The 12,148-nt window shown below is 42.4% G+C and overlaps 1 protein-coding gene across 2 annotated transcripts in view; it reads left to right on the forward strand.

Annotated features, from left to right (window-relative positions):
* Positions 1-1,030: 1,030 nt before the first annotated feature.
* The window catches only part of LOC132822321 (microtubule-associated serine/threonine-protein kinase 4-like), a 190,757-nt gene continuing 179,639 nt past the window's right edge, over positions 1,031-12,148 (forward strand). For both annotated transcript variants that reach the window (XM_060835555.1, XM_060835564.1), the window contains exon 1: positions 1,031-1,464. In XM_060835555.1, coding sequence (XP_060691538.1) covers positions 1,379-1,464 — 86 coding nt within the window. In that variant the 5' untranslated portion in view covers positions 1,031-1,378. The remainder of the gene's footprint in view (positions 1,465-12,148) is intronic.

Below are 12,148 nucleotides of genomic sequence, written 5' to 3' on the forward strand. Positions count from 1 at the left end.
TGGTAAATGCGGAGTTATGGGGATAAGGTAGGAGGCTGGGTGGGATGCTCTTCGGAGGGTTGGTGCACACTCAATGGGCCGAATGGCCTCTTTCAGCACTGTAGAGAGTCTATGATTCTGTGAAAAGTAATTGAATTCGTACAGTGTGGTGGTGGGGGTGGGGTGGGGTGGGGGGTAATGCAGATACTTGTTCATTAAACACGCCCATACCCCCATACTCTCCTCAGTCCCCCCAGAATTCCAAAGTGGATCGAGCTTCAGTATCTATTCCAGGTGGGAAGGCTGGATACAGTATGAGTGGTAGAAAACTTTATTCAGTTGATTTTAGACTTTATTATTCAATTACTTACAAATATTGAAATGAAGATTTGAAATAAAATATGCTAAACGCAGCTAGCAAGTCTTATGTTTCGAGGTAGTACATTGGCAATTTTTTCTGCCTACCTGATCTCTGCCTCTGCAAATAATTCCCCTGGCTGATGGGTCTCTCTCTGTCCCCTACTCTGTTGCTGTTAACTATCCTTAGGACTGCCTGCTGAGCCTGACTCAGACCCACTTTGAAGCTGGTGTTTTGTGTATCAGAGATGTTGCATTTACTTAGTTTTGGTACATACAAATGTCTCTTTGCTATCTTTATGTATATGAAATAGCTTATAATTGTACAATCATTTTCTGTGTCCAGCAATGGATCCTGCCTGACTGCTCTTTTGACGTCTAATTATCTTTACCTGCACGTAGGTAAGGATCGACTTTTCTCGTGGTGAAGGGACCAAGGGACTGCTTTATGTTCAGAAGTTGGGTAGGGGGCAGGAATTGTCAATTTGAATTCTTGGCATTTATTCCTACATACTTAATATGGATACATATGTAAGTCGAAATATTTTTAAAAAAGATAGTCAAGCCATATCAAATCAGTAAGATTTCCAAACTTTTGTTTTATATTTAATTACTGAGATGGATGCTTCCCTCCCATTTTCACAGAGTGGCAGATTCCACATAGATATTTACCTTTGGTGTTGCAATAGCAAAATGTTCGAGCAGAATACAGAATAAATGTGGGGAGCGATGACTGTGATCTCTGACAATCAACTCGCTCTAACTAGAGAACTTTGCTGAATCTTTGACATATAAAATCGCAGTAAAAACTGGACTGGAAGGAACAAAGTTCTTTTTCTGTCAGAGCACTATGTAAAAGCTTGTTGTTTTAAGTTGGGCTGCAGTTTGTGGCAATCGTTTAAAAGGAGCAGCTTTCAAGTGATCTGGAAACCTGAGGGATTATGCTTCCCCCCCCTTCTGATCTAGAGTGGACATCTTGGCTTTGAACGTGGAAGATCTGTCCTTTTCACTGAAAATAATTTGAAGCGTTCGCTTTTCGATCATGTCTGACTCGAACCTTTGGTCAGTTCTCTCGAACATCTCTATGCCTCATTTTCTAAATAGAAACAGGTTACGACGGTCTAAAAGGTAATTTGAAACATTTGGTGTTGCTTGGACAAAAACTCTTGTTTGATGTTTGGAAGTTTACAGCTGTTCGGTATTAGTTTTCGGTAATGTAATGACCAGCTTTGTTTACCATGACGATCCCAGTGTAATGTGCGCAGCAGCTACGCACAGTAACCTGGTAAATGAAGCAGGCAGTTCGAGAAGTGTTGTCATCCACTATCAGACACGGTATTCTGCATTGCCGACCTATCTCAACGGGCATCTTTACATCACCCTCTCCAGAATTTGGTTTGAGTATATTGCACAATCTATTTATTCGTTTCAGCCTTTCCATTGGAGAAGGTAGCAGCTTTACTGACATGTTCCACCTCGTCAAAACCTTACAAGGGCAGTGTGGTGTAATATTCTATGAATAATAGGGTGTGCAAAAAAAGGGCCAAGTCATAACATGGTTTTACACAGGATTGTAACGCGGAAATAAGCCATCTGCCTAACTTTGTTTCATCGCATTCCATCATAAAATGTTACTGTCCCCCCCCACAATACTTATACAGCTTGCCTAATGTTGGTCATGTCAGTTGCTTCTCCATATGGCAGCGATATTCTCAGCGACCTTGGAATGTGCCAGTCGGCTACAATTGGCTGGGGCCAACTTCTTGTTCTGGAAGACCACCTGGTTTCAGGCAGACCAAAGATCATCTTTCATCAAGTTGCTGGTCCCTCCAGGTACACGCATTGTTTGTCTCTCTGTGCGTCCTGGGGAACAGACTGGAGAGCACAGAGTCCCGCGTCATGGAGCTACTTCGGAAAAGCCTTGACAAACACCACTGCAGCTCTCTCCAGACCTCCATTGCAGAGGTGTATTTGAGAAGGAGATGTGTGGCAGTCTCTTCCACCCTTCCGTAGCCACTTTGAGGGCTGTGTGCGGTGCCACAGACAGACTGGACATACAAAAAAAATCTCACGGATAATGCCCTTCTCACCACCAGCCAAGCAAAGTCCTGGTGCTTGTTGGAACGTTCTGGTGATGAGGCAATGTGCCAATGACTTTGGCAGTCTGCTTAGGGAACAACCCGACAGGAGTCACCCTCTCCTAGAATCAGAGGAAGCTAGGTGCTGACCACTTCCTGATGGAATTGTGGTCAAAGGTGCAAATTTTTTTTCCAAATTTCTCCTGAAGGACAGATGATACAGAAAGTCCAACTACTTGGAAAGTTCCATAGCAACAAAGCCAGTCCCATTTTCAGAGACATTGCCATGGAAACAGTAGTAATTAATGATACTTGACTACTAAGACCATGAGATAGGAGGAGAAATAGGCCATTTATCCCATAGAATTTACTCCACCATTCATTGAAATCATGTATAATCTGATGATCCACATCTCCACATTCTCATAATTTGGAATTTCTTCTTGGATTTTCGTTGTGATGACTTTAAAGAAAAGAAAGACATGACTGTATTCCACCAGATTTTGTTTAGATTTCAAGCCAGGCAGATTGACTCTCGATTGGTCAGGGCATTGCCCTGAGAAATGAACCAGCAAATGGCTGCAGAGCATGTACATTTTGTTTCTAACTGTAAAGAACAGGGCCCTTCGTATTGACCCATGTAGCTTCTGGTACCTGTAAATGTCAGACCTGACTGATCATCCTAAACTGGTTGTCTTTGCTTGCTCTATATTATCCAAAGAATTTCCAATTGCAGAAAGACATCTAATATTGAGTACTCAAGTCGATGAATACTCTAGTTCTGTATTACCACATAACTACTTATACCCAGCTAACACATTAACCAAAACATCCTTACAGCCAATACTTTTCAAGTGCGTTGAGTATCATGAGGTAGGGAATGCAGCAGCCAGTCTGTGTTCAGATATATGATTATGGCTAGACAATGCTGAATGGCAGCTTAATATTGACCAGGACAGCAGGGAGAACTCCATTGCTTATCTTCAAAATGATGCCCTGGGATCTTTTTATAGCTATTTGAGGTGGCAGATAGGACCGTGGCTTAAGATTTTATTCAAAAGGTGGCACCTCTGACACTGCAGCACCCTCTCAGTACTGTACTGGTGGGTCAACCAAGATTTCTGTGCTCAAGCCTTGACTTCAAGGCAGGTGGCTTGAATGCACCCACAGCTGTACCGTGTTGTTAAATATGTCCATGATCTCAACCTCCCATACTGTAAATGCTTCCATCACCACAGCTCCCAGAAACATTTCGTCTCTCTCATTCTGGCCTTTTGAGCAATCTGAATTTTAATTACTCCATTTTTGGTTGTCTCTTCTGCTGCTTAAGCCTTAAGCTCTTGAATTCTCTCTATCTTGAAGACCTCTGCCTCTCCTACCTCTTTTTTTTAAAAAGCCACTCCTTAAAGTCACCTCTTTGACCAAGCGTTTTGTCATGCGTCCCACTATCAGCTTACATATTTTGGTATCACTTGCTTTATAATGCTCCTGTGAAGAGTCTTGGGATTATTGATTGCATTATCGAAATACAAGTTTTATTTGCCTGAGTTTTGGATTTGTTTCCCCAGCTTGTGGAAATACAGTCTCTCCTACTATCGTTATCAAAGGCCTGCATCATTTCAGTGATCTGTATTTTGTTGAACAGAGATGAAATCTCAGAAATGTATAACTTTTCTTAGAAGAGATGACAGCTTTGAGAATAATGGGAACTCTGCAAGTGTCACGTATTTGTAACTTTGCCAATGTATCATGTGGATTAATCTTATCTACAACATCAGAAACCAAGGGGTTGAGATGAGGTACTGGCTTCGAGCAAGTAAAGGATAGGTTGATGTAGATTTGCATGGAAGAGTGTGTTTAATAGAAGTCAGTGTTAGCATTATTATTCACATATCACACATCTAACCTTCTCAAGGAGAAAAGGGATAGACTTGAAATGTTAGCCTAGCCAGTAAAGCTTAAATCCCCAAATGATTTTGTTTAAATTCGTGACTGTAACACCACTATCTAAATTTACTACTGTCAAATGAGCGAGAGCTGGAAGTAACACAGCTTGCAGCTTGACAGATGTTTATTATGTGTTGGTGAATTAAACAATCCACTGGCAGGTGTTTACTTAATGTTAACAAAGTGCAAGGATAGGGCAACGCCAGTGCACAGTATTAGTGGGAATTTAAGATCAATATTTGACACAACATGGAAGAATATTACGGTAATGATGAATGTCTTACTGAAACCATCAAAGTATCCTGGTGCAAAACCACAAATAATTTCAGTCATTCAGAACCTGAGACCTTAGGAAGAATGTTGTGTTAAAGAAACTATAGCACAAAACATAGAACATTACAGTGCAGTAGGCCATTCAGCCCTCGATGTTGTACTGATGTGTGAAACCAATCTGAAGTCCATCTAATCTACAGTATTCCATTTTCATTCATACATCTATCCAATGACCATTTAAATACCCTTAATGTTGGCGAGTCTACTACTGTTGCAGGCAGGCTGTTCCATGCCCCTACTACTCTGAGTAAGTAAGCTACCTCTGACATCTGTCCTATTCTATCACCCCTCAATTTAAAGCTATGTCTCATTGTGCTAGCCATCACTATCCAATGAAAAAGGGTCTCACTGTACACCCCATCTAACCCTCTGATTATCTTAAGTGTCTCAATTAAGTCACCTCTCAACCGTCTTCTCTCTAACAAAAATAGCCTCAAGTCCCTCAGCCTTTCCTTGTAACACCTTCCCTCCATACCAAGCAACATCCAAGTATATCTCAAACCTTTCCAAAGCTTCCACATCCTTCCTATAATGAAACGACCAAAAATGTACGCAGTACTCCAAGTGCACCGCACCAAAGTTGGATAACTGCAGCATCACTTTACGACTCCAAAACTCAATACCTCTCCTAATAAAAGCTAACAACACACTGTATGCTTTCTCAACAGCCCTATCAACCTGTGTGGCAACTTTCAGGGATCTATGTACATGGACACCGAGATCTCTCTGTTCACCTACACTACCAAGAATCTTACCATTAGCCAGTACTCTTTTTATTCCTGTTGCTCCTTCCAAAGTGAATCACCTCACACTTTTCCACATTAAACTCCATTTACCACCTCTTAGCCCAGCTCTGCAGCTTATCTATGTCTCTCTGTAACTTGCAACATCCTTTGGCACTATCCACAACTCTAATGACCGGAGTCTCATTCGTAAATTTACTAAACCATTCTTCTATGCCCTAATCCAGGTAATTTATGAAAATAACAAACAGCAGTGGCCCCAAAACAGATCCTTGCAGTACACCACTGGTACCTGAACTCCAGAATGAACATATCCCATCAATCACCAGCCTCTGTCGTCTTTCAGTTCGCCAATTTCTGATCCAAACAGTTAAATCACCCTCAATCCCATGCCTCTGTATTTTATGCAATAGCCTACTGTGGGAAATCTTATCAAAAATCTTACTGAAATCCATATACATCACCTCGACCACTTTACCCTCATCTACCTGTTTGGTCACCTTTTCAAAGAAGTCAGTGTTTGAGAGGCACGACCTACCCTTCACAAATCTGTGTTGACTATCCCCATTCAACTTATTCCTTTCTAAAATTATTATAAATCTCATCTCTTATAACCTTTTCCAACACTTTACCCACAGCCAAAGTAACACTCACTGTTTATAATGAGCAGGGTTGTCTCTACACCCCTTCTTGAACAAGGGAGCAACATTTGCTATCCTCCAGTCTTCTGGTACTATTCCTGTAGACAATGGCAACATAAAGATCAAAGCCAAAGGTTCTGCAATTTTCTCCCCGACTTCTGAGAGAATTCTAGGATAAATCCCATCTGACCCAGGGGACTTATCTATTTTCACAGTTTCCAGAATTGCTAACACCACATCCTTGTGAACCTCAATCCCACCTAGTCTAATAGCCTGTTCCTCATTATTCCTCTTCACAACATTGTCTTTTTCTAGTGTGAATACAGATGAAAAATATATAGTTAGCACTTCCCCTATCTCCTCTGACTCCATGCACAACTTCCCACCCACTACTATTCTTGATTGGCCTTAATCTTACTCTAGTCATTCCTTTATTCCTGATATGCCTATAGAAAGCCTTACGATTTTCCTTGATCCTATGTGCCAATGACTTCTCATGTCCCCTCTGGCTCTTCTTAAGCTCTCTCTTTAGGTCTTTCCTGGCAAACGTGTCACTCTTAAACATCCTTACAACCTTCAGATTCACAAAGCCACCTTCTTCCTCTTGACAAGAACTTCAATTTCTTTAGTAAACCACAGCTCCCTCGCTTGACAACTTCCTCCATGCCTGATAGGTGCGTACTTATCAAGATTCTTCCAAAGAATCATCTCATGATACAGGAACAGGTTATGGGGTTCACCAGTCCATGTTTTATCTTCAACATGAGCAGTGATTCTGGTGCTATGTGTCCGATCCGTTACTGTGGCTAGAATTTTAATGGTACGTGAACGATATGAGCATTGATGGGTTAGTTGGGAAAACATGGCAAGATTGGAAAATTGAGATTCCTGATGTTGAGGTGATGGATGTGACGAGAAAGTCTGATCCTGCAACTAGGTTTTTACATGATGAGACCAGAATCTTGTTTGTGAATGTGGAGAGGCCTATTTGCATCCATCAACATGCCAATGTTACCTAATCTTGCCTCATTGACATTACATGTTGTTACAGCCTTTATGGATAAGTATTGCATCTAATTCTCACCCATCTTAGCACATTGACATAGCAACTTGCCACTTACAGAACTGACCAGCACCCATTGTGTCAGCACCATCTTTAAAAGTTCAGTGTGCACCCTGACAAGTGCCCACAGTAAAGAGCTGCCAGACATTTGGCCAAGACAGGTGTACCCAAGAACTCTGTGGGAAACTAGAGAAGCGATTGCTGGGCCTCTTGCTGAGATATTTGTATCATCAATAGTCACAGGTGAGGTGCCGGAAGTCTGGAGGTTGGTAAACGTGGTGCCACTGTTTAAGAAGGGCCATAAAGACAAACCAGGGAACTATAGACCGGTGAGCCTGACCTCGGTGGTAGGCAAGTTGTTGGAGGGAATCCTGAGGGACAGGATGCACATGTATTTGGAAAGGCAAGGGCTGATTAAGGATAGTCAACATGGCTTTTTGTGTGGGAAATCATGTCTCACTAACTTGATTGAGTTTTTTGAAGAAGTAACAAAGAGGATTGATGAGGGCAGAGCACTGGATGTGATCTATATGGACTTCAGTAAGGCATTTGACAAGGTTCCCTATGGGAGACTGATTAGCAAGGTTAGATCTCTTGGAATTTGGATACAGAACTGGCTCAAAGGTAGATGACAGAGGGTGGTGGTGGAGGTTTGTTTTTCAGACTGGAGGCCTGTGACCAGTGGAGTGCCACAAGGATCCGTGCTGGGTCCTCTACTTTTTGTCATTTCTGTAAATGATATGGATGCGAGCATAAGAGGTACAGTTAGTAAGTTTGCAGATGACACCAAAATTGGAGGTGTAGTGGACAGCAGAGAAGGTTACAACAGGATCTTGACCAGATGGGCCAATGGACTGAGAAGTGGCAGATGGAGTTTAATTCAGATAAATGCGAGGTGCTGCATTTTGGGAAATCAAATCTTCGCAGGACTTATACACTTAATGGTAAGGTCCTAGGGAGTGTTGCTGAACAAAGATACCTTGGAGTGCAGGTTCATAGCTGTACATCTCTATGACTCCGACATGGCAGATGGAGGTAAACTGGTACCTAGCTTTCTGAGCATGGTTTTGGAGCCCCTGGTTGACAGGATGTTTTGAAGGACTACCCCTTCCCCAAGTGGGGTCACATAACAGGCCACTCCAGCCTGGCCTGAAGTTGCGATCTCACTCATGTAGTGGAATGTCCAGCAGTGTCCTTCTCCATTCTGCGAGCATAGATCTTTCGTCCTGATACCTCACACTCATTCTATCTCTGCAAAGTTTCATGCTCGACCATTCTCACAAGTGCATGCAGGATCTTCCACTCCTCACCTACCCCAAACTACATCGCCACTAACCCTGCATATTCTCTCTGCTTCCTACTCAGTGACTCCGGAATTTCCCCACCGGCCCTACCAGTAATAGCTGAGTTACCCACGATTCAGTTCCTCTTCCGTCATGAACAGAGAATCCTGACTGACTGCCCGAGCAGGACTTGAACTTGTATCGGAGGCTGTGTTTGACTCATTGTGATGGGATCCCTGAGTGAATCTATCCCCCTTGACTGGACTGAGACTAGCTGACAACTGTGGGGAGCTTCCTGGCTTTGTGGCTGCGCTTAATGAGGCAGCAATACGGTAGTTACCTGAACTAGGTATATCCAGGGCAATGTTCAAGCAGAGATGCTGCAGACAGTGAGGTCGGCTCAGAGTGAGTGAATGCACTGACAGTGAGACGGGGGTGGTGACAAAGGGGTAAAGTCGCTGTATTAGAATCCAGAACTCCAAGCTAATGTCCTGGGAGATGTAGGTTTGAATCTCAGCACAAATTTGAATTTAACCAAAAAAATCTGGAATGAGGAATACTAACCCATGTCGATGATGTAACCAATCTGGTTCACTAATGTATTGAGGAAAGATATCTGCCATCCTTACCTGGTCTGGCCTACATGTCACTCCAGATCCACAACAATGTGGTTCACTCTAAATTACCTTCTGGGCAATTAAGGATGGGTATTTAATGCTGGCCTAGCCAACAATGCTCCCATATCATGAACAAAACCCATCTAATCCAGTCCATGAGCTGGGTACATGTTGATGAGCATAAAATGTTCATGCTGCCATGTTACAATAATAGCTGCTGGCATTGAAGAAATATGTTGCAAGTAGATAGGAGCTGAGCCATGAGGGTTCTTAGAGGCTGGCATGGACTGAACACCAGTATCCATGGGTGTGAGATGTGTATGGACCAATGCCCCTGGGATGTTCCTCAGCCTTTGTGCTGGGTTTCCAAAGTGAAGGTCTTTCAGAACAAGTAGCAAGTTGAACCTGCCAAGGACCTGCTCTGAATTCCATGTTGAGTTTCCCAGTGGCTAGATTGTGTGGCATGTTTGGTAAGATCACAACTCGTTGGACTGTTGACAAGTCCAGTAAACAATAATAGCCATTTGGGGGCTTACTGCTGTTGTGTGAGAATCTCCGTGCACTGCTTGGGAAGAGTGAACAAGATACGATGAAATGATCTTGATGTAAGGTAGAACTTGCTGAACATTTTACTCCATTCTGTTCCTCACAGAATTCTGTTTCTTGTACTGGAAAGTTGGAAAATGTTCTGACCGAGGGTCACTGGAGTCAATCCGTTAACTGTTTTTTCTCTTCAGAGATGCTGCCAGACCTGCTTATTATTCTCCAGCACTTTTTTTTTTATTTCTGAAACATCACCATCACTAATAACTGGTGATCTGCAAAATTCACCAGGGAAATGGGCCCTTTGATCCAACTTGTCCATTCCGACCTGATATCCCACTATTTCTTTCTGATCCCTCACACTCATTCTGTCTCTGCAACAGAATTCCAGCACCCCACCCATATCTCTCTAGACCCTTCCTATTCACATATCCATCCAGATGCCTTTTAAATATTGCAATTGGACTAGCCTCCACCACTTCCTCTCACCGCTCATTTCATACACATACCAACCTCTGCATGAAAAAGTTGCCCCTCAAGCTTCTTTTATATCTTTCCACTCTCACCCTAAACCTATGCCCTCTAGTTCTGGACTCCTCCACCGCAGGGCAGAGACTTTGTCTATTTATCTTATCCATGCCCCTCACAATTTTCTGAATCTCTATAAGGTCGCTCCTCAGGCTCCGATGCTCCAGAGAAAACAGGCCTAGCCTATTCAACCTCTCCGTATAGTTCAAATCCTCCAACCGGATGTTACAAGGCAACATCCTTGTAAATCTGTTCTGAACCCTTTCAAGTTTCACAACATTCTTCCAATAGGAAGGAGACCAGAATTGCTTGCAATGTTCCAAAAGTGGCTGAGCCAATGTCTTGTACAGGTGCAACATGACATCCCAACTTCTGTACTCAATACTCTGACCAATAAAGCAAAGCATACTAAGCGCCTTCTTCTCTATCCACCTGTGACTCCATTTTCAAGGAGCTATGAACATGCACTCCAACGATGTCTTTGTTAAGCAACATGCCCTATGACCTCACCATTAAGTGTATAAATCCTGCTAAGATTAGCAGCTTCTCACATTTATCTAAATTAAATTCCATCTGCCACTCCTCAACCCATTGGCCCACCTGATCAGGATCCCGTTGTAATCTGAGGTAACCTTCTTTGCTGTCCACCATACCTCCAATTTTGGTGTCATCAGCTAACTTACTAACTATTCCCCACATCCAAATCATTTATATAAATGATGTAAAGTAGTGGACCCCACACCGATCCTTGTGGCACTCTACTTGTCACAAGCCTCCAGTCTAAAAAACAACCCTCCACCACCACCCTCTTTCTTCTACCTTTGAGCCAGTTCTGTATTCAAATAGCTAGTTCTCCCTGTATTCCATGGTATCTAACCTTGCTAACCAATCTCCATGGGGAACCTTACCGAATGCCTTATTCAAATCCATGTAGATCAAATACACTGTCTGCCCTCATCAATCCTCTGTTATTTCTTCAAAAAACTCAATCAAGTTTGTCAGACATGATTTCCCACACACTAAGCCATGTTGACTATCCCTAGTCAGTCCTTGCCTTTCCAAATCCTGTCTGTCAGGATTCCTTACAACTTGCCCACCACTGACATCAGGCTCAATAGTCTATAGTTCCCTGGTTTGTCCTTACCACCTTTCTTAAACAGTGGCACCAACCTCCAGTCTTCCAGCACCTCCCCTGTGACTATCGATGATGCAAATAGCAATAGCAGCCAAACAGGTGGATTCAGGGATTTTAATTTGCAGAACCTAAATGACTGTAAAGATCTTTTACTGCATTTGCCTTTACTTCCTGTCTGCACTAGCCATCATTCTCTCCTTCCTTCTTTCTAAACTTGAGAGGTGTGTGTGTGTGTGTGTGTTTGATGTTGTGTTAATTTTTTGAGGGGGTGTAGTATGTAATAAAGCTCTACTCTCTTTCACTAAGAAAACCTTTGAATTGGTTCTCCTTCATTTTTGTTCTTGTTAACAAAGTTCAAGTGTGATAGGCGTGTGAATACAAGGAAAAAGAATTAAAATGTTTAAACATACTGAGAAGGATAGGAGAATTGTGATCCCTCTGTATCTGATCTCATAACAAGATGGTTAAACATTCCCCGGATGAAGATGGTGATTACTGGGCAGTTATATAATGCAAATGATACTTACGATTTATTGGCCAACTTGACTGTTTCCCAGCTTGTCTTGTGTGCAACCATGCACTGCTGCAGTTTTTGAGGACTTGCAAGTGACATTGAGCACTATGTGGGCATAGTGGAACAATGTTTTGGAGGTGCTTGTGTTGGACTGGGGTGTACAAAGTTAAAAATCACACCACACCAGTTTATAGTCCAACATATATTCTTATTTAGAAGCACTAGCTTTTGGAGCGCTGCTCCTTCAAGTGCGTGTGAAGTATAAAACCATAAGGCACTGAATTTAAAGCACAAGTTTACAGTGTGATGTAACTGAAATTATATATTGAAAAAGATTTGGATTGTTTCAGAGTTTCATCTTTTAATATGGGCATGTTGGTTTCAGTT

Source organism: Hemiscyllium ocellatum, chromosome 2 (genome assembly GCF_020745735.1).
Source record: "Hemiscyllium ocellatum isolate sHemOce1 chromosome 2, sHemOce1.pat.X.cur, whole genome shotgun sequence".
NCBI lineage: Eukaryota > Metazoa > Chordata > Chondrichthyes > Orectolobiformes > Hemiscylliidae > Hemiscyllium > Hemiscyllium ocellatum.